The 26,944-nt window shown below is 43.2% G+C and overlaps 2 protein-coding genes across 3 annotated transcripts; both read left to right on the forward strand.

The window, feature by feature from the left end:
• Positions 1-483: 483 nt before the first annotated feature.
• LOC139423791 (5-demethoxyubiquinone hydroxylase, mitochondrial-like) lies at positions 484-4,194 on the forward strand. Of its 2 annotated transcripts, XM_071175423.1 has the most exons (7): positions 491-681; positions 1,040-1,221; positions 1,473-1,587; positions 1,860-1,999; positions 2,430-2,498; positions 3,040-3,118; positions 3,447-4,194. In XM_071175423.1, the coding sequence occupies exons 1-6, from the start codon at positions 588-590 to the stop codon at positions 3,115-3,117; spliced, it is 678 nt and encodes a 225-aa protein (XP_071031524.1). In that variant the 5' UTR covers positions 491-587; the 3' UTR covers position 3,118; positions 3,447-4,194. The 2 variants fall into 2 exon arrangements, with proteins under 2 accessions (XP_071031523.1, XP_071031524.1); XM_071175422.1 differs by lacking the exon at positions 3,447-4,194 and having other exon boundaries at positions 484-681; positions 3,040-3,285.
• A 13,722-nt stretch (positions 4,195-17,916) lies between these two features.
• On the forward strand, positions 17,917-25,916 carry LOC139423792 (carboxylesterase notum2-like). The gene is made up of 13 exons (XM_071175424.1): positions 17,917-18,057; positions 18,314-18,639; positions 19,166-19,218; positions 20,016-20,111; positions 20,307-20,367; positions 20,811-20,908; positions 21,014-21,116; positions 21,563-21,751; positions 21,963-22,063; positions 22,532-22,679; positions 23,171-23,218; positions 24,299-25,847; positions 25,884-25,916. Exons 2-12 carry the CDS (start codon positions 18,326-18,328, stop codon positions 24,603-24,605), a joined length of 1,518 nt encoding a protein of 505 aa, XP_071031525.1. The 5' UTR covers positions 17,917-18,057; positions 18,314-18,325; the 3' UTR covers positions 24,606-25,847; positions 25,884-25,916.
• The last annotated feature ends 1,028 nt before the right edge of the window (positions 25,917-26,944 follow it).

Raw genomic sequence — 26,944 nt, forward strand, 5'->3', positions numbered from 1 at the left:
CTGTGGGACCTTATATAGACAGGTGTGTGCCTTTCCAAATCATGTCCAATCAATTGAATTGACCACAGGTGGACTCCAATCAAGCTATAGAAACATCTGTAGGATGATCTATGGAAACAGGATGCACCTGAGCTCAATTTCGATACTCATAGCAAAGGATCTGAATACTTATGTAAATAAGGTATTTCTGTTTTACTTTTTTTTAAATAAATTTGCAAACATTTCTAAAAACCTGTTTTTGCTTTGTCATTATGGGGTATTGTGTGTAGATTGATGAGGACAAACATGCATTTAATCCAGTTTAGAATAAGTCTGTAACGTAACAAAATGTTTAAAAAGTCAAGTGGTCTGAATACTTTTCGAATGCACTGTATATAACAATGTAGAGTTAAACGTAAACCGTGATTGACCACACATTCCAGGACAGTAGGTGGCAGCATGCACCTTAAACCTTTATTTGCGGGCCGCTATTAAACCATAGAAGAAGTTACGTCATTTGACCGCGCCATCTCCACAAGCAGGCACATTTCAATGACAACCTGCATATGTAACATATATTCATTACAGAATAATAGAGCCACATAACAATGCAACGAGCAGTTTTCGCACATATTGCATTGCATGACTGGACGCATGTTTTCAGTCCTTTGAGGATACGACAATGTTGTTTGAAGCACAGAGGTAGGCACTCAATGCTGTTTAGCTAGCTACAATGCTAAAAACAAGTCTGCTCAGTGTTCATACATGAATGCTGACCTACGAATATATAATTTGTAAGTGGTCAGTTTCTGTGTTGCTTGCATCCTCATAGCAGCTCAAGTGAGCTTTGCAGCTAGAGCTAGTTATTAGCTAACGTTAACTAACCTAGCTGGCAATTTCACATTTAGTTTTCATGGTGCTTTTGTAAGGTGTGAGGCTCTTCAGTCGTTATAGCTAACAGTTATGTTGATCTGCAGAAAAAAATGTAATGCAGGTGACATGTTCAACTGCAAAGTAAAATAGCTACATATTTTAATACACTTTTTCGTCCTGTTTGAAGCACTACCAGTACAGCTCAATTCTCGGGCATACAGTGTGATACCGCCCCCGCGCGACGAAGCAGAGAAGGCTCTGCTGCACAGTATGTTGCGGGTGGACCACGCAGGGGAATACGGTGCCAACCGCATCTACGCCGGCCAGATGGCAGTGTTGGGAAGGTCACAGACAGGACCGCTTATTCAGGTATAAGTAGTCTGCATTACACATGCACAGATGTAGCTACTTTTCTTACATTCTTGCAGACGACAATAGCCTAACTACTTGTTTTGTTTTTTAGATGATTGGCTACCATTCCAGTATCCCCAAAGTTAACTTTATGACAACAATTAAAGTGAATGGATGTAATCATGTTGTCAGTGCTTGGTGACCCACAAAAACAAAATGTTGACATTCCAGCATCCTCAATTCTATATTCATTTTCACTATGCTTCAAGGAAATGTGGGATCAAGAGAAGAAGCATCTTGCCAAATTCAATGAGATCCTTGCAGAGAACAGAGTTCGCCCAACGTTGCTGTTGCCCCTCTGGAACGTTGCAGGTTTTTTACTTGGTAAGGAACAAGGCTTCACTCCATACAGTCAACAGTTGTCACATATGCCTGACAAACAAACAAAGGGAATGGATGTATATTTTACATTCTAAAATACGTAGCCTAGATTTAATGACTTAAAATGGGTCTGTAGGTAAGTACTTAAGTGCCATTGTAATGTACACTTACACTGTGTCTGTGAGTTCTGTTGCAATGAGACAATAATCCAATACAACAGTGTGATACATATGGCACTTGGGGGATAGACCATATTCTGTGGTGTGTCCCCGCAGGAGCGGGCACTGCTCTACTGGGTAAAGAAGGGGCCATGGCCTGTACTGTGGCTGTGGAGGAGAGCATCTCAGAGCACTACAACAGCCAGATCAGAGCCCTCATGGAGGAGGACCCAGACAGATACGTAGAGCTGTTAAAAGTAAGATAATGAACCATCCCTCGTACCATGGGCCCTGGAGTTTTTCCTGACCAGGAACATCTCTGGGCTCTATCAAGAAAAACTCTGTGCCCCAGCTAGGGCTCTTACTTGGTTTACAGTAGCTTCTATAGCCGCAAAGTCAGATTTCACAGCCAAAAAGTCCAAATGTAGGCTTTTTGGTCTTTCATTTAAGGTTAGGCATAAATTTAGCAGTGTGGTTAGGGTAAGTTTTAAAATCAGATTTCAAGGAGAGAAATTGTAGAAATGGGCGGGATTTATGACTTATGGCTATAGTAGCTAGTGAGGACCCTCGTACTTTCCTGGTCAGGTAAAACCCTACCCCTATAATTTACTAATGCATACTGTACTTTGTCTTTAGTGTTTGTCTTGATTTCTGAGAAGTGAATGTGGCCATTTATTTTCCATACAGTTAATAAAGGAATTCCGAGATGATGAGATGGAACATCATGATACAGGACTGGAGCACGATGCTGAATCTGTAAGCCCTCTTTCCCACTTTGATCTTTAGGTTTTACTCTATTTAATCCTTTGGTTAAGCTTCTGTTGTTACGCTGTTATTGACAACAGCTATGGCTGGTGGAGTGAACCTTAATTGAGTTCAGTTCTAATAATAATGAATCATAATTTGTTACATTTCTAAAGTGCTTTCCATAGAATCTCAAAGCGCCTCGAGCAAAAATCAAGCAAGCAATATATCATGATCGGTCAATAATAATGTTATTGTGTTATGTTGTTGTTGTTGCATAGGGATGTCTCAGTGTTTCCCAGTCTTTTTATGTTGTGGTTTATTGTCCCTGGATCATTATGGGTTTTCCTTTAAATTTATTCCATAAAAACAAGGAATGGATTCCGTCTCATTATCTCCCACTCAAATGCTTTGATTCCTCCAAAACTGGGTCATGGTGGGAAAGATTGCGTGCGGCTTGGGAACACTGTGGTGTTACATTCCTTCACTGCTTACTGTCAAACATCATGTGCTTTGAACTCTTCTGATAAAGGTTTTCTTTCTTTTGTTTCAGCTAACCGGATACAAGGTTTTGAAGGGTGCAATACAACTTGGCTGCACAGCCGCAATATTTGTGTCTCAGCGCCTATAAAGTAATAATTAATTCAGTTTCTCAAAGATGGTTTTCTAAAAAATATAATGATTTAAGTGATGTAAATGGATTTGTAAATTGTATTAGTAAAGTGAACCTTGCTACTTTATACAATGTAATAGTCAGTGCACTCCCATTAAAAATAGTTGTGTTTTTGTCCAATTGTAACCAAGATGTTGTCATTTACTTCAACGTTAGCACTAGCAGCCAAACCATATAGGTACCAGCTCAATGCTGAAACCTCTCTGAGTTGGCATCCTAGATTAAGCAAGTTGTCAAAGAGATATTGGTGGGAAAGTTGGTGTAATTCTACCCTCTGTCTGGTCTAGGTGATGGGGATAGTGTGTTATCCTGCTATACTAAGGTATTGTGGTCATCACTGACAGAGCTGGAACCTACCTTCCTTATCAAGTTTACTTTGTAACATCATTGATACTAAGTAATATACTACATACTGTAATTACCTATCTGTTAGGTTTAATTGTTTGAATGACTAATCACCTTTCCACTGCAACCCCCCCCCCCGGTGCCTTTGTAATTCCCCGAAAGATAAATATCTAACATATCTCTACTGAGGACATATCGATATTGGCACATTGTTATGCCATCACCATACCTTTCAACAAACTATCCTCTTTCACACATTATGTGTCATAAATCACAATGAACAATGGCTTGTCAGTCCAGATGAATGGTTAAGCCTCTTACACAGCTGTTCCAGTACATTAGATCAGAGTGAAAGAAGGATTGACAACTGACGGGTGCTGGCAGGGGGGTCTAGCTAATCTATGCCGTTCAGCGCTGCAGAGAAAAGGGTTCCGGTGGTTCAGTTTACTCCCCAGAGACCCCTGTATTGACTATAGGGATTGAAGTGTCCTTAAAGTATGTTCTGTACTGACCTAATGCTTGAGATCTGCCCTAGCCACTTCCGATGCAGGCTATAGTACACATCAGTTAGCACAGAGAGACGTATTGACCTCCATTCTACGTGCAATGTCTACGATAGAATGTAAAGTAGCAAAGAGAGAATACAAAGTAGCTGCGTTGTTGTTGGTGCAACAAAGAGGGTTTAAAGGAACAGTGTGATATCATGTTTTTGACATATACAGTGCCTTGCGAAAGTATTCGGCCCCCTTGAACTTTGCGACCTTTTGCCACATTTCAGGCTTCAAACATAAAGATATAAAACTGTATTTTTTTGTGAAGAATCAACAACAAGTGGGACACAATCATGAAGTGGAACGACATTTATTGGATATTTCAAACTTTTTTAACAAATCAAAAACTGAACAGCAAACTCTCTCCAGAAGTTCAGTGAGGATCTCTGAATGATCCAATGTTGACCTAAATGACTAATGATGATAAATACAATCCACCTGTGTGTAATCAAGTCTCTGTATAAATGCACCTGCACTGTGATAGTCTCAGAGGTCCGTTAAAAGCGCAGAGAGCATCATGAAGAACAAGGAACACACCAGGCAGGTCCGAGATACTGTTGTGAAGAAGTTTAAAGCCGGATTTGGATACAAAAATATTTCCCAAGCTTTAAACATCCCAAGGAGCACTGTGCAAGCGATAATATTGAAATGGAAGGAGTATCAGACCACTGCAAATCTACCAAGACCTGGCCGTCCCTCTAAACTTTCAGCTCATACAAAGAGAAGACTGATCAGAGATGCAGCCAAGAGGCCCATGATCATTCTGGAAGGTGGGAGACTCTGTCCATAGGACAACAATCAGTCAGTTGTATGTTGCACAAATCTGGCCTTTATGGAAGAGTGGCAAGAAGAAAGCCATTTCTTAAAGATATCCATAAAAAGTGTCGTTTAAAGTTTGCCACAAGCCACCTGGGAGACACACCAAACATGTGGAAGAAGGTGCTCTGGTCAGATGAAACCAAAATTGAACTTTTTGGCAACAATGCAAAACGTTATGTTTGGCGTAAAAGCAACACAGCTGAACACACCATCCCCACTGTCAAACATGGTGGTGGCAGCATCATGGTTTGTGCCTGCTTTTCTTTAGCAGGGACAGGGAAGATGGTTAAAATTGATGGGAAGATGGATGGAGCCAAATACAGGACCATTCTGGAAGAAAACCTGATGGAGTCTGCAAAAGACCTGAGACTGGGACGGAGATTTGTCTTCCAACAAGACAATGATCCAAAACATAAAGCAAAATCTACAATGGAATGGTTCAATAATAAACATATCCAGGTGTTAGAATGGCCAAGTCAAAGTCCAGACCTGAATCCAATCGAGAATCTGTGGAAAGAACTGAAAACTGCTGTTCACAAATGCTCTCCATCCAACCTCACTGAGCTCGAGCTGTTTTGCAAGGAGGAATGGGAAAAAATTTCAGTCTCTCGATGTGCAAAACTGATAGAGACATACCCCAAGCGACTTACAGCTGTAATCGCAGCAAAAGGTGGCGCTACAAAGTATTAACTTAAGGGGGCTGAATAATTTTGCATGCCCAATTTTTCAGTTTTTGATTTGTTAAAAAAGTTTGAAATATCCAATAAATGTCGTTCCACTTCATGATTGTGTCCCACTTGTTGTTGATTCTTCACAAAAAAATACAGTTTTATATCTTTATGTTTGAAGCCTGAAATGTGGCAAAAGGTCGCAAAGTTCAAGGGGGCCGAATACTTTCGCAAGGCACTGTATTATTCTTCAACAGTACCGATCCTACTTTGGCTCTGTGCCTTGTATGCGAGGGTGCCTCTGGCATCCAAGCCACAGCCCACTTATGTGTTTTCTGCCCCTGCCGGCCCATGAACGGCCCGCCGAACTGTTTCCGCCCCCAACCAAGGCCCATGAACAGCCCACTGAACTGTTTTCTGCCCCAATGTCGAGAGACGTGCTTTTGTCTGAAAAAATCTGACAAACTTTCATTTGGAAGTGTAACGTCCCTTTAAACTTCACTAGGCATTGTGTGTGTCAATGTGTGTTTCGCCACCTGTACCCCAGCTGTTTTTTGCCCCTACCGGCCCACTAAGGAGTAATTTCTCACTTGGGCCAGGCTGCTGGTTCTCAGGCAGGGAGTTATTTTCCCCAGCATGAGTTCAGAGGAGTTTTTTTTAGATGGGGTGGGTTTACGTATCAGACCTGACCCTAAAGGTTAACATGCTGTAACTGTGCTCTTTTTGTGCCCTCTGCCTTAAAAATAGCCCCTCCCCCTCATGTAAATCACCGAGCGGGCCGGCTGGCACACACCCCAAGATGGACAAAACTACTCAAACATATTACGAGTCCTATACCGGGAACACTTTGTTTAAACCTTACCCGTTCACCCAGCGTACTATTAGCAGTCCGCAATGACTTATGACGACACAAACAGAGACGCGCATGTATGTACAGTTGAAGTTGTAAGTTTACATACACCTTAGCCAAAAACATTTACACTCAGTTTTTCACAATTATTTAATCCTAGTAAAAAATCCCTGTTTTTGGTCAGTTAGAATCACCACTTTATTTTAAGTATGTGAAATGTCAGAATAATAGTAGAGAGAATGATTTATTTCAGATTTGATTTCTTTCATCACATTCCCAGTGGGTCAGAAGTTTACATACACTCAATTAGTATTTGGTAGCATAGCATTTAAATGGTTTAACTTGGATCAAATGTTTTGAGTAGCCTTCCACAAGCTTCCCACAATAAGTTGGGTGAATTTTGGCTCATTCCTCCTGACAGAGCTGGTGTAATTGAGTCAGGTTTGTAGGCCTCCTTGCTCACACAAGCTTTTTCAGTTCTGCCCACAAATATTCTACAGGATTGAGGTCAGGGCTTTGTGATAGCCACTCCAATACCTTGACTTTGTTGTCCTTAAGCCATTTTGCCACAACTTTAGAAGTATGCTTGGGATCATTGTCCATTTGGAAGACCCATTTGCGACCAAGCTTTAACTTCCTGACTGATGTCTTGAGATGTTGCTTGAATATATCCACATAATTGTCCGTCATGATGCCATCTATTTTGTGAAGTGCACCAGTCCTCCTGCAGCAAAGCAACCCCACAACATGATGCTGCCACCCCCTTGCTTGACGGCTGGGATAGTGTTCTTTGGCTTGCAAGCCTCCCCCTTTTTCCTCCAAACATAACGATGGTCATTATGGCCAACAGTTCTATTTTTGTTTCATCAGACCAGAGGACATTTCTCCAAGAAATACGATCTTTTGTCTCCGTGTGCAGTTGCAAACTGTAGTCTGGCTTTTTTATAGCGGTTTTGGAGTAGTGGCTTCTTCCTTGCTGAGCGGCTTTTCAGGTTATGTCTATGTTTGTTTAACTATGGATATAGATAGTTGTGTACCTGTTTCCTGCAGAATCTTCTCGAGGGCCTTTGCTGTTGTTCTGGGATTGATTTGCACTTTTCGCACCAAAGTACGTTCATCTCCAGGAGACAGAACGTGTTTCCTCCCTGAGCGGTATGACGGCTGAGTGGTCCCATGATGTTTATACTTGCGTACTATTGTTTGTACAGATGAACGTGGTACCTTCAGGCGCTTGGAAATAGTTTCCAAGGATGAACCAGACTACCAGTACGTACACCTCCAATTGACTAAAATTATGTAAATTAGCCTATCAGAAGCTACTAAAGCCATGACATCATTTTCTGGTATTTTCCAAGCTGTTTAAAGACACAGTCAACTTGGTGTATGTAAACTTCTGACCCACTGGAATTGTGATACAGTGATTTATAAGTGAAATAATCTGTCTGTAAACAATTGTTGGAAAAATTACTTGTGTCATGCACAAAGTAGATGTCCTAACCGACTTTCCAAAACTATAGTTTGTAAACAAGAAATGTGTGGAGTGATTGAAAAACAAGTTTTAATGACTCCAACCTAAGTTTATGTAAACTTCCAACTTCAACTGTATGTATGTAGGTGAAGTCTTTTTTTTGGCATGATGGGATACACAGACTGACATGGATTGGTTTGCTCTGTGACCTAGTCCATACCCCCTTCCCCTCTTCCTTGGTACTATGTTCTCATGTACCTTTTAATACCTTATGATATCACAGCATAAAGATACAAGTGTACCTATCTGAACCGCCACTGAGTCTCTTTCAGTATTAATAAACGCTGACTTATAGGCTACCCATCATCAATCATAAAGTTCCTGCTTTAGCTCTTGTTGCAAAACAGTCTATAAATCTGAGGGTTGGACAAACAAAGCGTCTCTGCAAGCCGTGCATTTGGCAAACGCTGCTAATAGGCTTACGGATATCTGGCAAGAGAATTGCTAATTAGCTACTAATATACACCAAACAAAAATACACTATAAACACACACTCATCACCAGGGTCTTGACCTGACTGCAGTTCAGTGTCATAACTGACTTCAGTGGGCAAATGCTCACCTTCGATGACTACTGGCACGCTGGAGAAGTGTGCTCTTCATGGATGAATCCCGATTTTAACTGTAGCAGGCAGATGGCGGACAGTGTGTATGGCGTCGTGTGGGGGCGAGCGGTTTGCTGATGTCAGCGTTATCAGTGCTCCGTGGTGGTAGGGTTATGGTATGGGCAGGCGTAAGCTACAGACAACAAAGACAAAGACATTTTATGATGTTAACTTGAATGCACAGAGATAACGTGACGAGATCCCGAGGCCCGTTGTCGTGCCATTCATCTGCCACCATCACCTCATGTTTCAGCATGATAATGCATGGCCCCATGTCGCAGGGATTTGTACACAATTCCTGGAAGCTGAAAATGTTCTTCCATGGCCTGCGTACTCACCAGACATGTCACAACTCTGGATCGACGTGTACACAGCATGTTCAAGTTCCCGCTAATACCCAGAAACTTAGCACAGCCATTGAAGAGGAGTGGGACAACATTCCACAGGCCACAATCATCATCATGATCGACTCCATGCGAAGGAGATGTGCCGCGCTATATGAGGCAAATGGTGGTCACATTAGGTACTTTTAAGGTATTTGTGACCAACAGATGCATATCTGTATTCCCAGTCATGTAAAATCCATAGATTACTGCCTAATTTATTTATTTCAATTGATTGTCTTCCTTTATATGAACTGTAACTCTGTAAAATCTTTGAAATTGTTGCCTGTCGCGGTTTATATTTTCGTTCAGTGTATGGCTTTGCAGCTTTGCACATGGTTTCATGTTTTTTTGTGCAACAATTAGGAGTTGAATATCATTGGAATTTGATAATAAACTCAGCAAAAAAATAAACGTCCTCTCACTGTCAACTGCGTTTATTTTCAGCAAACTTAACGTGTAAATATTTGTATTAACATAATATTCAACAACTGAGACATGTGACTAACAGAAATGGAATAATGTGTCCCTGAACAAAGGGGGGTCCAAAATCAAAAGTAACAGTCAGTATCTGGTGTGGCCACCAGCTGCATTAAGTACTGCAGTGGATCTCCTTCTCATGGACTGCACCATATGTGCTTCTTGCTGTGAGATGTTACCCCACTCTTCCACCAAGGCACCTGCAAGTTCCCAGACATTTCTGGGGGGAATGGCCCTAGCCCTCACCCTCCGATCCAACAGGTCCCAGACGTGCTCAATGGGATTGAGATCCGGACTCTTCACTGGCCATGGCAGAACGCTGACATTCCTCTCTTGCAGGAAATCACGAGCAGTATGTCTGGTGGCATTGTCATGCTGGAGGGTCATGTCAGGATGAGCCTGCAGGAAGGGTACCACATGAGGGAGGAGGATGTCTTCCCTGTAACGCACAGCGTTGAGATTGCCTGCAATGACAACAAGCACAGTCCGATGATGATGTGACACACCGCCCCAGACCATGACGGACCCTCCGCCTCGGTGTAACACTGATTCCTTCGACGATAAACGCGAATCTGACCATTACCCCTGGTGAGACAAAACCACGACTCGTCAGTGAAGAGCAATTTTTGCCAGTCCTTTCTGGTCCAGCGATGGTGGGTTTGTGCCCATAGGCGACGTTGTTGCCGGTGATGTCTGGTGAGGACCTGCCTTACAACACGTCTACAAGTTCTCAGTCCAGCCTCTCTCAGACTATTGCGGACAGTCTGCGCACTGATGGAGGGATTGTGCGTTCCTGGTGTAACTCGGGCAGTTGTTGTTGCCATTCTGTATCTGTCCCGCAGGTGTGATGTTCAGATGTGCCGATCCTGTGCAGGTGTTGTTACACGTTGTCTGCCACCGCGAGGACGATCAGCTGTCTCTCCTTTCTCCCTGTAGCGCTGTCTTAGGCGTTTCACAGTACGGACATTGTAATTTATTGCCCTGGCCACATCTGCAGTCCTCATGTCTCCTTGCAGCATGCCTATGGCACATTCATGCAGATGAGCAGGGACCCTGGGCATCTTTCTGTGGGTGTTTTCCCAGAGTCAGTAGAAAGGCCTCTTTAGTGTCCTATGTTTTCATAACTGTGACCTTAATTGCCTACTGTCTGTAAGCTGTTAGTGTCTTAACGACCTTTCCACAGGTGCATGTTCATTAATTGTTTATGGTTCATTAAACAAGCATGGGAAACAGTGTTTAAGCCCTTTACAATAAAGATCTGTGAAGTTATATGGATTTTTACGAATTATCTTTGTAAAACAGGGTCCTGAAAAAGGGACGTTTCTTTTTTTTGCTGAGTTTAGTATATTTAGCAGGCTTAGGATACCTGATGTTGTGGAATGAAATCTTTCTTTGTCACAGCGAGAAATAAAAAGTATGTTGCATACTATTTATTGAAACAGGAAGTTACCACCTATAGATAAGCTGCATGAGACAGTTGGGTTCTATCAATAAGATACATTACCCATTTGGTGGGGGGGGGGCTTTTTGCATCTAAAGTTTGATCGTCACATATTATTTCTGTTCCAGATTAATAGTGTTGACAGCTTTATAGACAAGATGCAAGTCTTTTAAAAAAGCAACAAGTGTACAACTGCATTTTTGGCACAGCTTTGGGTGACAAACTTGCTGTTAAATAAAAACATGAGTGACGACTCCGTCATGATGCAGGTGTTAATAACAGTTAACCATAAAACCCAACGTCTAAATTAGCACCTGTTTTCTAAATTAGCAACGATACTCGATAAGCAGTAGGATTTCGTTACGAGTCTACGACTCAAGCAGAAATGCATCTTTTTTTATGACGCAGCGTAACGTTCTTCATTGACATTTGACATAATATTATGAAGCTATTTTTAGCATCCAAACATGGCAATCGGGAGAACTGTGGTTGAAATGTTCGGCTTCTTCGCCTAGATTCACCTCAGAAGGAATCTGCTGATATATCGACCGAGAAATCAGCAACAAGAATTTGAAAATAGCAATAAAACTCCCGAATGGGACCGTGAATAATCAAGGCTTTAAATTTTGTGCATGTGGACAATATAAATTCATATAAGTCATAAAATCTTTCGGATGCAGAGCATATTGTTTCTTGACCTAGATCTACAGGGTTGTCCATCACCCGCCTTGGGATAAAATCTGACTGACATTTATCATACGGTGCCATTCTCTCAGCAGGATCACAATAGAGCTCAGGTCTGAAACCCACACTATCATACTAAGAAAGAATGTGTGGATATTGGAACATAACCGGAGTCTCTTGATATGAAGAAGCCACTCGTTAGGTTAAGACACCGTTCATTTATTTGTGGATTCAAGAGGCTTCCCAATGGGCCGTCTTAACTTCCTAAAATGTAATAGAAGGTTTGAGGCGATTGGTATTTTCCAGCCTGCTATATACCTGGTATTTACCCTAATAATAAATACAAATGTTGTTTCTTTGAGGTTCTTTGTAAAAAAAATAAACTTTGTATCAAAATAACATGTTCAACTTTCCCATAATGCTGTATGTTGATACTTTTTGGACTTTGACTTTTATGCCGAACAAACCTATGCTTCTGATGTGAAATAAAAAGTAGCTCCTCCTATCTGTCTTCTTTGTGTACATTTGTCTGGTTAATTTCTGTATTCTTCGTTAAGTTATTGGATTTGATCTGTTTTAAACATTGCAAAACCAGGTGCGAGTGCTTGGTACTGTAATGAGGGTTTTACTGACCTAAAAAAAGAATTCACGATTATTTTCAAAAGACTGATTTGACTTTAAAATTAAACACATATATAACATATATTGTAACAGTTGCATTGATAGAGTAAGACTATAACAAGGGCAACTAGCCAATCATGTTTTGTTTTGTTTGTATAACATCAGTCAGCCCAGTGGCAGAGTCCCTCATTTATTATCAGAGCGTACTAGCGCAGATGCTAGCTGTCACGTTACCATAAATTCAAGCAGAATTCCTACGCAGTGTTTGTATGTTTGAATTCTGTTCTTGTTTGTCACAGCATTCATGCATTTAACCTTTATAAGAGCTTCTGAGAAGCGAGGGGCCATTAGCTTGATCTGAGCCAGTGCAGCACTGAACACAATGGTGTTGGCCAGTGGCCAATTCTGTACACAAATTTGGTTGTCAAAGTAAAAAATAAAAAAAAACATTTATCTATACTGCCTGTTTTAGCTGGACGTGGGAGTGAAAGATGACAAGCGGGGCTCACATGTTTTTTGAAACATACCGTACACACATATATAAACTGACTTCTCTTTCCAGTAAATGGTCAGACTGGTGGGTCCCCTCCCTCCCCCTGTGAAAGCGCTCTAGAAAAGCTGTGCCCACGTGTCCACACAGTGGGGAGCCACAACACATGATGTAAAGGACTGACATCACCTCAGCAGGAATCCCTGATTTACTGCCGCCCCGACATGAGCAAGACCGCCACCTACCAGATCCAGAGAAATCCAGCCAAGGTCATGTTCTGTATCTGGGTTATATGTTGCCTATGAAGCGTTTAGCAGGGTCACATAGTCATAGTGGATGACTATGTGAAAATTAGGTTTAATATTAACATGAATCTACTTTTACAGATTCAGGACATTAACATTAACTACCAAGACTCCGATAGCTCTCTTATTCATTGGTGGTAGCAATCATTACGTGTGCTTGTCCTCAGCAGCCAGGCCTGGGCAGCTGTGTTGGCAGTTGGCACCCTGCGTTGTGGATCAGCTGGGGAGAGGCTTATGTGAGGGCCAAGGCCCTGCTGCCTGCTTCCCTCTGAGCGTAGCGTGACCCTGCGGGCACATACATCAGCACAGTGACAGGCTGGGTGCTCGGCCGCTCAAGCATGACTCCCAGGCCACGTTGCTGCTCCTCCGTGTCATGAGCCCCAACGACTCTTCAAGCTATCCACTGAAGCATGTCCCCAGGCCCCCCTGGGACCCTGGCAAGAGGACAATGACCTGGGCAACAGGAGACCGTTCATGGACTCTGCAATACTCTGCTAGTAAGTTTGCAATTACAATTTCTCCGATTAATGTGGTGTTTTTGGTACTATGTGTGCCACAGGGCTCGGTCCAGTGTATGTTGCGTCAGACAAAATTGGTATTTTATTGTGTTTTCATTGAGTTTGTTTTGGTTTATAGGGTGTTATTTGGTAAACGGTGTGCCACAGGGCTCCTTTCAAGACCCAATTGATACATTTTTGAACCTTTTTTTTTGACAAAAGTATTTGCTTTCAAAATGTCATTTGTTTTCACACATTTAGGTTCCAGTGTATGTTGCATGAGACCAAAGAGGCCTGTTCTTCTGAAGTCGTGGAGTTATACCCCCTCTCTCTGTCTTGCCTCGTTCTTTACTCGCACTACAGTTGCTAGCTGGAGGATAGGGGCTGTGCAGTTCATCTACTGATGAAATCTGTTCTGGCAAAGATGCGCCAGGCACGCCGACGATGGGCTGAGAGGTGGGAGCATTAGATGCACCCCTCTGTGGCCTCTCGCGGACCCACCATACCTATGGGCCTACAGTATGTCATGCCACCGTGTCTATGGCCGTTACATTACCCTGCTCCTGAAGCCGATCCCGTTCTCACTGCTATCGGTCCTCTCCATCCATCACGCTGACTGGTTGACAGTTTGCAGAAGGTTGCCACGCATGGCCTCTAAACACCTGGCTCTAGTCGAGGGCGTTGCCCACCCCACCTGTTAGTCCTCTTTAGTGGCCATTTCACACTTTGCACCAATCCCGGTCAAGTCCCTTCTGTCGACTGGGCTGATTGAAGGGTGTGTCCTGGCAATGCTTTTTCTCACTGAACTCCATTGCTCTCCGCTGAGCCCGGCTTTCATGCAGCTCGTAAACATGCCACTCTCCTGGCTCATCAGTCACGGGCCCTCTCCCCTCACCGATGCCCTACAACGCTGGTGACAACCCTGATATCAGGGTGATGTGGTAGCAGATTGCCAATTTAAGCTCCTGTGTGGTTTATATGTCACTGCGGCCAGTATTCACACCCACAGAGCTTCTGTATTCTGTCCTCTTACAAGTTGACTTCAAGCTGCTATGAATACTGTTCACCGACGGACACCCATGTGGCCAGCATATGGTGGTAATTTAATGCCCGCCCGTGTGCTTCATTTTGAAGTTGTTACCAGTGGGTCATAACCTTTTCTGTGTTGTGGTGTGTCCCCATAAAATGTGGTGTATGTCAATTCTTTGATGCTCTCTGCCGACAGATATTCTAGCTCGCCATCAGCTCCCTGACACTGGTGATGACACACATGCTCAGCAGACAAAGTGCCCTGGACCACCCAAGCTTTAGGTGTCTATAGCCTGACCTTGAAGATGCGTAGGGTACGTGAGAGAAAAACAACACAGGGAGAAAGTATGCCTCTTATGTGCTCAGGGGTCAAGCTTCTAACCCTGCTAGTGTTAAGTTCAGCAAGGTCTTTACGGCCTCGGCACATTCTGTGTGAGGTTATGCTAAATGTTTTTCTGTACAAGTAAAGTGCAGTAGGTAATGGACCTCGGAGATGTGTGTGTGTCCTCACGGTGGTTTGTAGAGGCTTGGCCCCTGACCTCTAGCTGGTTCAGAGAGTTGAAACCAACATGGGGAGCCGAGAACATTGAATGTGCTTTCGCTATTGATCTGAAGCCCGTCGGTGCGTAAAAAAAATGATCATCTGTCGAATCCCATATCAAAGAAAACAAAATAGCAGCAATGCCATCTCGAGCGCTCTGCTCAAGGCGTTCTAGCGAAAAGGTGATAGATTTACAACAGGTTTTTTCTTTCGTTTCTCAGCTATTTGAGGTATCTGTTAAACAGATTGTTGCATTGATTTCTGGGAAGACAGATGGTTGTGTGCATGCTTTCAAGACGACCGAAGGAATGAAGAAATTGTTCAGCTCAGTAGATCAAGTTCAGAATAGCAGTGTCATTAGATCTCACTTTATTGTTTCGACACATACGTTCTCACAGACATATTTTCACGTATGTTCCTTCTGGCATAACTTGAAAGTAAAAAAAAAATGCTTTAGAAGAAGCTTTCTATTGAGAAGTGAGAATGTGAATCAGAATGAGATTTTTTTTTTTTAAACACTTTCTAGAACGTGCCAAAGCAATAACACTAACTATAAATGTCTGATTTTATACATAACATTTCATTTACGAGACTAAACACACCAACATTTCTGGATATAATTGATGTCCTTGACGAATAATGTCCTGTACTATGTGTTATGTCATGTTTATGTGGACCCCAGGAAGAGTAGCTGATGCTTTTGCAGCGGCTAATGGGATCCTAATAAATACCAGTACCAAAATACCAACATTTCTGGATATAATTTCTGTGTTGTAGATACAACTGGATTACTGTCTGCTGTAACTGTTTGGTGTATAGTGTCCAAACATAGCACAACCCGTAGCCATTTAGATGAAGGTGCCCGACGCTCAGTTAAGAATAGTGAGAGTGTTTTGTAGGTAGTCGAAACGCTAATGGTCTAGGCTGCCTAGTGCTGCGATCAATGCTTTTGTGTCAAGTATCGTATGCAACTATCCCATGCCTCCCTCCCTGTCCCTAGCCCCAGTCCCCAAAATCCCTAGCCCCTATCCCAGTCCCTTAACCCCAGCCTCTCTGCTGTCTCTCCCAGTCCCAGGGCCTCGTTAAGGGACTTGATTGACACGTCAGGATGGTGTGCATTTCATTGATGAGAATTTTAGAGGCCGGGCTCGTGAACTTCTTCTGTACTGATCAGTACGTCACCCCACAGCTATCCCAGGGGGGACGTGAGATTGGTTTCAAATACCCTGCCTCTTCCCTCAGTGGCAAACCTTCTGTCCTGTCCAGGAGCCCCCAGCCCAACCTGGCCCCCGCAGGAGCACAGCGAAAGGTAAAGCAGCTCGCAGCCGGTCGACTACCGCCACATCGTGTAGAACTTGGATTTACTTCTGTACTGTGCGTATGCTGAGATCTGTAATATATATCTTGAGAATATATTGCATAGGGTGTAAAGGGGATTTGGGTATTTTACTGGTGATGCTTTATTTTTTTCAACAAGTATTTGCCTGGAAATGATATACTAAGATATTGCGGTCACAGTGGGTACTTTTTGGTGCTTCTGTAAACAGATTTGGTAACTACCAAATTATACAAAACGTTTCTTGCTTTAACGAATCCCAAAGAAACAAATGATTATTATTAGTAGTAAACAATAATGTTATAACTTTACCCTATGTTATCTATATGTAAATACAGAGCCGGATACAAGATAAAATAATCCACAACCCTCAATGGTTTTATCTCTCAATTTCCTGATGATTATCCTTATATTTGTTGTACTATAGGTTACTGGGGGGGTCTTTATCATTCGTATGAGTCATTTCCTAACGGTTTTAACTGTCACTTGTCCTATTCAAGTCTCACACAATATAGGCTACCCCAGCAGGTGCAGTAATAACAGCAACGATGATTTATACTCTGGACAGTTATATTTCAAGCATTTAGAGTGTTTCAAGCCAGACAATGTTTGAAGATGAACAACCCTTCACGATTAGAAAAGGTTTTTGATGGCGGTGTTTTGCACGCAATGCTTTTTGGAGGGCTTTAGCTCGAGGCTTTTGCATTTGAATTCTGTCATAAAATGACGATGGATTTGACTAAAAGAAAAAAACATACATAGCAAATTCAATTGCACAAATTGTAAACTTTGAATCAATGTATTTATAATAACTTTATATATTAACATTAATAGCCTTCCTTCAACACACTTTCTTATTGTTATGTCTAAACGTTTTACTGTAGTGGATTGATTTTGCCGTTTTAAACACATATACTTCACATAACTGTTATTGAGGTCATTTGTTTACCAACACATTTCCTTCAGTTGGCAAATTGAACATTTGCGGCACAAGGGGTAAAGTGCAGCTTGATAAACATTCATTTGGAGCTTCTATCTGATATCATTAAGCTGGAAACCCATCGCTCAACAAGACAGCCACCACGTGCGTTTTCCACCCAAAGTATCAACCACTCTGTACCTTTGTGTGTGTCCTCTGGATCTTTCAACGTGAGGTCAACACACAGGGGCGGTCTTATGGAGTGTGTCTGAGCTTTGTGCTCTACTGACCTCCGGGGTACACGGCACACGAAAGGATTATGCTGCAGATATGCCAGCCATGTAGGTGTTTAAATCAAAGCACAGGCGAACAGAGGGGAGAGGGGTGGATGAGAGGAGGGGATGAGGGAGGCATAGTTTTTTCTTGTTGTGGGACTGGGTCAGGTGGGTGGATGTGTGGGTGTGAGTCGGGAGTTGGTGGGGGCGCTTGAAATATGTTCAGCAGAGCGTGTGTTATCTTTTCTCCTCGCCACTAACCATCCAACACCCTTAGCGTGTCGTCACATCGCACAGTCAGAACCTGGCGGCAGCTCAAAGGGAATGCTGGGAAATAGGATCCATATGGTGGCACTATAAAGTGCACCGCCAACCCCGAGCCTTCACCAAAAAACTGGCCAAGCCGTCCTCAACGCCAGCATCCATTCACCTACAGTCTCTCCTCACCTGTCTCCTCAGTAGCATCGCTGCTCTGTTTTACCCAAGATCCTTCCTCACACGTGACCTTCTTCAGGACTGGATACTGAAAGGGGTATGTTGATTTTCTGTGGCATTTAATGGATCCTGATTGTTATTGATCATTTCTTTAATCTATTTTAACTTTTGAGAAGGATGTTTGGTATTTTAAGTCAATTTGCCTAACATATCATTAACCTTCATTTGTTTTGCAATGCTGGTGCCCAATTACTCTAAACCTAACTCTCGCCTATACCATTGAGTAAGGATGGTGTGTTTCAGTGTCTATGAGTTGAGTGTTTCATGTAGCATGTTTTGTGCTAAACTCTTAGGCTGGATTGACTATGAAGATCCTGGGCCATGTGGTTTTCCTGCTGCTGATAGGAGGGATTTGTTGCCAGAACAACCGCAATGCCAAACCTAGTGGCAAGTCATCTAAGAAGAACCAGGGGAACCAGAACCAGGGGGCCGAGGCAGCCCAGTCGGCCCCAGAAGATGAGCCTCATTCTGGGCCAGTGGAGTCGGGCAGGGAGGGTAACTCTGGAGGTCGGGCGACAGCCCAGCAGTCAGCTTCACAGAACAACAAGGCTTCAGATGATATGAAGCTGCATGTCCTCAAGAATACTCAGGTCACATGCAACGATGGAACAGCGGCAGGGTAAGATGCTCTGGAAAACTATTTATGGAGGCAAATGATGGCTGTTTAGATAACAAAAAAGCTCTAGAGATTGTACTCAGGACATAAGACAATCTATCAATTTCAGCAAAATTGGATGTGATAAGGAATCATATAGTGCCGTGAAAACACTGAAATAACTAATCAGTTGTTCATGTTTTTTGTATTTGTCAGTGCTATTACAGCTGTAATTACACTGTAATGTGTTTTGATATTATATAAAGTAGTAATCTAGTCCTCAGTTATCTAAGTTGGTGACGGCAAGGGGTAAATGGTTTTAATTACTATCAAAGGACTTTGAATTAGAGTTTGTGGTTGAACTTTGAAGGAAATAAATAATTCAGGAATTGTCACGTACTTTATGGTACTTAGAATCATTGTGTTGATAAGGGGTTACAATGATGAGTGATTATGGTTGGAAGATCGGCCAACACATGACACTCTACAGCAGTGTTCTCTAGGTTTCACCATTCACAGCCCTTCATCCATGTTTATTTGTGGTCCACAGGTTTTACCTAAAGGACTTCAAAGGGAGTAAGAGATGGCTGATATTTCTGGAAGGTGTGTATTTTAAACTCCTCTGGTTAATTTGATCTTGAGAGGTCAGCGCGTGGCATGTTTGCGCGACGCCCTCATCGGCATCTGGACCGGTGGTAAGTCTCCTTTCCCTTTTTCGTCTTTTTCGGCGACTGTCTGTCACTCTGATTGGACACCTCCTCTGGCATTCGCCCCTCCGTCGCTATGGGATATTTATGAGGATTGCGTTGTGACATCCCACGTGTATTCTGAGACCTAGAACCGGATGTGTCACATCCTCTAAGAACAAACATTTCAGCAGGTTGAAATGTCACAGCGTACATATCCTACATCAGTGTACCAAGATATCCACTCTTTTATAGGGCAAGTATCTGATTAGGTCACAAATGCCACAGTTTGTTCATTTGTTTATTTTCTCAGCAGGTGGTACGGCTCCAAAAGGCTTGACTTACATTTGATTTACATGTTAAATATGCATATAAGCATAGGTATGGTTAAGATTATAACTCAACCATTAATGGACCCCAGGTGGGATTTTAGGAAGCAGTCACATAACAGCCACCAATTTATATCCCTGCCGTTTCTATTCAACAGTCCATTGCCATACATGTGCATCAGACCCCACAGACACTCCCTCAGTTCGGGAGCCTGGCCAGAGGCTAGCCGATGGAGCTGCAGGTGGATGCCTCAGTTACCCTCCCTCTCCCATTCCTCCCAACCCCCATTCCTCTCAGGCCTCTGAAATGGGCTAACAAGGGGGTCTCCCTTTCTGAGCTTCTGAAACCGGATGTGAGAAGCTAATATTAGTGTCTTATTTTTAGGCGGTTGGTGCTGCTACAACAAAGACTCCTGCGATACCAGATATAAAAATATCCCACGACTCATGACCTCATCCGACTGGCCCCAAACGCGCAAAGGTAAGTACTGTTTTAGAATGCGTCCTCGTCATTCATCATACATGTTTTACATGGGCGTCCATGTTTGGTCCCATTCCCAATATACATTGTGTCATGGGTTGTTGATTGTCATATGACATCAATGTTGTGTCCTACTGTATATCCAATGAGAGGTCACCACTGTCTCTGCTTGACTTTCTATTGGTTGCTTTACAGGAAGTGGAATATTGTCAGCCCAGGCGGAAGAAAACCCTCATTGGTATAACAGTAATATTGTGTAAGTATGCTTGTTAACACGCTGGTTGTTGTATGTTACCGGTACATGTTGTCCTACATACTGTACTGCTCATACTGCACTGCTAAGTAAAGTTCTCAGGATCTGTGTGATTGAAGAAGCCAACTGCAGGCTGAGATGATGAATATCAAACATGACAGGTTGCTTCACAATGAGGGATGGAGTCCCATTAATACTATTACATATGTACATGAGTACGTGTGAGAGTGTGCGTGTGTGCGTGCGTGCGTATGTGTGTGTGTGTGTGTGTGTGTGTGTGTGTGTGTGTGTGTGTGTGTGTGTGTGTGTGTGTGTGTGTGTGTGTGTGTGTGTGTGTGTGTGTGTGTGTGCGTGTGTGCGTGCGTGTGTGTGTGTGTGTGTGTGTGTGTGGGTGTGTGTGAGTGTGTGTGTGGCTCTGACCCAGCTGTGTATCTCCTCTTCTGCAGATTCATCCCGTACTGCTCCAGCGACGTGTGGAGTGGCACAGGGCCCACAGCCACCAAGGAGAAGAGAGGCCCGGGAAAAGAGAAGGAGAAAGATGCCAGTAGGTCCTCTCACCACCAGCAGATCCTCATTATTTTCCTCAACACCAAAGCCATTTCAATACGGTGGTTTGTTCTATTGATTGCATATCTATGTTTCCCTCCAGTTGAGTATACCTTCATGGGTTCCCTGATCATCCGTGAGGTCATCAAAGACCTAGTCCCTAAAGGCATCAAACAGGCCAAGGTTGTCATGCTGGCTGGCACAAGGTGAGTTCCTCTCCTCTGCTTTGGGTCTGTTCCCAATCTTGCCCCGTTGTCTGGCACCATCTGTCTCCGCTACCCATCTCCACACACTCACACACATTGACAGAGTGAGTCTATTTTAGGACGTCCTGTTACTGTTGTCTACCATAAAGATGTTTACGAGCCCTGCTGTCCTGTATTGGCCGTAGAGTGTGGGACAATGACATCATGTCTATTAGGGGCCTCTTCCATAAAGGATGACACAGTTCTGGAGATTCTTCCCAGGTTAGCAACATGTTTGGTGAGACACCCTGAGGACTAAAACAAGAACACACAGTTAAGTCTGACTGTGACAGCATAGCATTATTGTGGCTAGCTGTCGGCCATTTTGGCTCCAATTGGCAGTGTGCCAATGTTGGGAAACGGTCACAGACACAGACTTTATACCCAGTTTCTTTGCTCCCCTGCAGTGCTGGAGGGACAGGAGTGCTGCTGAACATTGAGAGGGTGTCCAGTCAGCTGGAGCAGCTGGGGGCAGAGGCCCAGGTTCGAGGCCTGGTGGATTCGGGCTGGTTTCTGGAGAGTAAACAGCAGAGGGTTCCTGACTGCCCAGACAGTGTCTCCTGCTCACCTGTAGACGCCATCAAGAGAGGACTCAAGTAAAACACATCTGTCTCTCTCCCTTCAGCTTATCCATGTCTCTATGACCTTATAATGACAGATGCCCTGAACAAAGCATTGCATCTCATCACACGTGTAGCTTTATTTCCATTGGTTTGAAGTGCACCAATCATTTTAGCATATAACAGTTGCCCTGTCTATGTTCAATGCGCACTGGAAGCCATTTTTCTCCAATGGCTGTTTCCTTAGGTTGTGGAACGGGGTGGTCCCAGACAAGTGTCGGCAGCAGTACAAGAAAGGAGAGGAGTGGCAGTGCTTCTTCAGCCACAAACTCTACTCCTCCCTGACCTGTGAGTGTCTTTACTACCTACCATCATCTTGTAAGAATGTGTCTTTCATCTATCAAAGCTGAAGGGTCATGAATCAGAACGCTAGTAAACTTTATGTCCATCGTGTTACCCATCAAGATACCAATAAATGTTACGTCCCTCATGTTACTCAATAAAACACTTATAGGTACAAGCAACACCCCAACTCTGTTCTCATAGTGTGTGTGTGTGTGTGTGTGTGTGTGTGTGTGTGTGTGTGTGTGTGTGTGTGTGTGTGTGTGTGTGTGTGTGTGTGTGTGTGTGTGTGTGTGTGTGTGTGTGTGTGTGTGTGTGTGTGTGCGTGTGTGCGTGTGTGTGTGTGTGAACTGTGTGTGAACTGTGTGTGAACTGTGTGTGTACTGTGTGTGTGTGTGTGTGTGTGTGTGTGTGTGTGTGTGTGTGTGTGTGTGTGTGTGTGTGTGTGTGTGTGTGTGTGTGTGTGTGTCATAGCCCCTCTGTTTGTGGTGCAGTGGCTGTTTGATGAGGAGCAGTTGCGAGTGGAGAATATCTACCTGGGGGGTCAGACCCTGTCAGAACAGCAGTGGACCTACATGCAGAACCTGGGAAAGGATATCAAGAACTCACTCAAAGATGTCACGTAAGTGTGTAGCTGCAGCGACAGACGTGACCGTGGAATGTGGTAGACAGCTGAGCTTGGGATTGATCCATGACATATAGGCTAAGAATTCACAAAACCTACGTTTCGTGATCAAAACAAGTAAGAGCACCTCAAATGTTTTGTCTTGCCCATTCACCCTCAATGGCACACTTACTCAAACCATGTTAGCATTTTCTCAAGGCTTCAAAAAAGTAATTAACCTGTCTCCTCCCATTAATCTACACTGATTGAAGTGGATTTAACAAGTGACATCAATAAGGGATCATAGCTTTCACCTGGATTCACCTGGTCAGTCTGTCATGGAAAGAGCAGGTGTTCCTAATGTTTTCTCCTGTCAGTGTATACTATTGATCAGCTGAAATGGGAAATTAGCAAAAATGAATCAACAGCAATATTCTCCACATGTCCCCAACACTATGAAATGTGTCACGCAGCTCAGTGCTGACGTTATGCTGTGGTGTGTGTTGCAGGGCTGTGTTCGCACCCTCCTGCCTGTCCCACACATTGATCACTAAAAGGTAGGACATCTGACTCCCTGGGGGCCCTGAAAAGCACATCCACTGTCCCCTCTACCCCTCGCCCCTACCCTGACCCATCTCTACCCAGTGAGCTCATGCGACTCTTTTTGTGTAGCTCGTTCATCAAACCGCATTCTGCGTGTCACTGAATGACATTTCACACTTTTACTAACCCCCCAGCACGCTTTACACATACACACAGCCGCACGCACAAACCCACACACACGCACCCACACACGCACGGACACACACACCCACACACACACGCACCCACCCACCCACCCACCTACATACACACAAACGTGCACAAACAAACTCAGCCCTTTAAGCAAGCAAACACATACACACTTAAAAGTGAACACACACACACACACTCATAAAATCACGCACACTTGAAACACACGCCTCTCCAGCTGGACATAGGGTCAGTGACAGGGCAGAAGGTGGGGCCTATGTTACGGTAAAGGGCAGGGTTGGAGATGGGAGGAGTGATTAGCTCAGGGTTGTAGTGGAGGTGCTGGTTGCCTAATCATACTAGTGTGAGGTAGGTGGATCATATTTTCACAGTTTGTAATCTAATGCAGGGCTATGTTGATGGTAGATATGGTGGTGGTGTTGGAGGCTGGACACAAGGAGGGCACAGCTGGGGAATAATTGAGACGCAGCCTGCCAAGGCAAACTGCTTGTGAGAAGATACAGAGCTCAAGTGGCCCAACACGCTCTCTCTCTTCTCACAGTTACCTACTTCAATCATCTCCCCTTTCTCTGGCACCCATTCACTCCCTCTCTCTCTCTCTCTCTCTCTTTCTCTCTCTCTCGCTCTCTCTCCTGCCCTCTTGTTATCTCCCTCCCCTTCTCTCTCTCTCTCTCTCTCTCTCTCTCCCTCTCCCTCTCTCTCTCTCTCTCTCTCTCTCTCTCTCTCTCTCTCTCTCTCTCTCTCTCTCTATCTCTCTCTCTATCTCTCTCTCTCTCTCTCTCTCTCTCTCTCTCCCTCTCTCTCTCTCTCTCTCTATCTCTCTCTCTCTCTCTCCCTCTCTCTCTCCCTCTCCTTCTCCTTCTCTCCATCATTCTTTACATTAGTAACTGGATGACGTTTCAAGTCAAAGGCACCTCCCTGCCCCGGGCTCTGCAGTGCTGGGATAAGAGTTTCCAAGAAGCCAACCGTAACAGCAAGACCCCCCTGAAGGGCTGTCCCTTCCACCTGATTGACACCTGCCACTGGCCCCAGTGCAACCCCACCTGCCCAGCCTTGGTGGACCAGGCCACCCAGCAGGAGCTCACCCTGCTCCAGATGTTAGTGGGCATGGGCCTGGACCTCCAGAAACTAGGCCTGGACCTCAGGAGGGACAGTAGCTCTATAACTAGCATGGTCAGTAACGGTGGCTAAGCCAAGGAGTATAGAAGCCCACTCTCTGGCTTAGTAAAGGGACATTTTTTTATGAGTTATGACGTAACCATGAAAGGTACAGAATCTGGTTACTTCTGTTGTGCCGCTCAGCCATTCCGTTGTGCTCCACTGTTACCATGCCGTCTTGACCGGTGGGCATGTCACTGGGCTTACACTATGTCTGTCTGTAACGTTACAGTTTGCCTCCAGGATCACTCTCCTGGACAGTTTAAAGAGGGGAGGGGAGTGATTCCAGTTTACCCCTGGGTTGTGTCTCACATTTGATTTGATTCAAGAGAGAACGAGGAGTGCCAGGTACCTGTAGCTAACCAGTCAGACACCAAACCTGCAACACACTTTCACCCAACTACATGTACTATAAAAAACTTCAACAACATTTTGTGAAGTGAAACGTACTGCTTTTGAGGATTTTTGAATAAGCTATTGGCACATTTTATCATCTTGCCAACATAGGACTGGTACAGAGGAAATTTACATTTTAATGTAGATGGTTGACTGGAAGGATATATTATATGAGTCTGCTGTTTTAGATCCATGTCCAAGCTCAAACACTGCCCGAGAATGAAGCAAGGACACTTGCAGTGCCTAGACTATTCTCTAACTTTTATTGAATGTGTTCTACACACACACACACACACACACACACACACACACACACACACACACACACACACACACACACACACACACACACACACACACACACACACACACACACACATCCTACAGTTTATATTGCCCACATTTCTACTGCTGCTGCAATTACAACGTTGACTTTATATATATATATATATATATATAGATATATTTGATATGCATGTGGAGTAAGGGATGTTTGATCTTACAAAAGTGGCCCAAATGAAGAGCAATTGTCATACTTTCTAATATTTTATATTATCAAGAGAAGGTTGTGACCATCTCTTCTTTCTTTGAGTTTACCGTGAAGTGTGTTTGAACCTAATGTATCTTCCCATGGACCCTTTTAAGTGATGTTTCCTCTTCAAAAACACTGTAGTCGATACTACTCAGCTAGTGTGTCATGTACTGTAATATCTACATAATTTACATCATTAAAGAATCATTTAATGTGATTATATCTAATCTATTGTATGGTAATTATAATCAGAATTGTTTGATTTGCTACTGTTTTAAATTGTATGTAGTAATGAACCCTATTTTGCTTGAAATATTTACCTTGTAAACAGAACTATAACTTGACAGGCATTATATAGTGGATGTATGTTGAATTGAATACAGAACAATAAATAAAAGGTTGGATTATCCTTGAAACCCTGTTCAGAGTGAGCTTTGTTACTTTTTCTTTGATTGAACCTCCTGTTATTAAATCAATATTTCAAATTCGTCCTCAAATTCTAAGGCTCTGAGATTTAAAGAGAAAATTCCCAGGTTTCAACAAAGCATAATCTACTCGGTAAACCTACTGGTAAAACATCATACTGTATTTATTTCCCACACTCCAACCACTAGTTGGCGATCTTTAGATTTAAAACAAAGCCCCACATAAGATACTATAGTTTGAAAAGGGATTACAGACTCCCCAACTACTACTGTAAATATGAAAAGAGAGACACCAGAGATGTTTCAGAAAGACTGTAATATGTTTTGGACGTTTACATTTGCATTTTGCTTACCGACACATTTAAAATATCTTGGTAGATTTGACTTTAATTTAGAAATCTCTATTTCTTGCACAAATATAATCAGCAATATGAATTGAATGCTTCTGTTTTATCAACTTGGAAGTTTGTTTGCATTAGACTAAAGGGTAAATAAAGTAATGAGACTGTAAAATAAGGATGCATTTGCATCTAAATCACTGTCTGAATAAATATAATATATATATATAATTATCAAGCTTATTTTGTTTTCATAAACCCAGTGGTTTTCAGCTGGTGATCGCATGAACTAGTCGTAAAAAACCTTAGTTTTTTCCCCATAATGCATCGCTAGGTCTTCCTACTTCCTCTTTCCGCCATATTGCAGAACCGGTAAGGGCCCCTTCTAAAATTTCATTGTCAATCTTTCCCAAATCTAACCCATCCAGCCGTCTAAAACACAATTTATGAAATTATATACACGTTTAATAATGTACTAATGTCATGAAATGGTTATTGTGTCGATATGTTGTGAGATGTTGGTGTTTTGTCTTGTGATTCGTAAAGTCCCCATCACTGTCCGTTTTACTAGTGTGTTGTATTGGTAGCTAGAACATGAATAAAACCCGACAATACTGTTAGGCTAATTACGTTTTGTTCTTAAGTAGTCGCCACATTTTCTATATTGTCAATATATGGTAT

This window comes from Oncorhynchus clarkii, chromosome 13 (genome assembly GCF_045791955.1).
Source record: "Oncorhynchus clarkii lewisi isolate Uvic-CL-2024 chromosome 13, UVic_Ocla_1.0, whole genome shotgun sequence".
Classification (NCBI taxonomy): domain Eukaryota; kingdom Metazoa; phylum Chordata; class Actinopteri; order Salmoniformes; family Salmonidae; genus Oncorhynchus; species Oncorhynchus clarkii.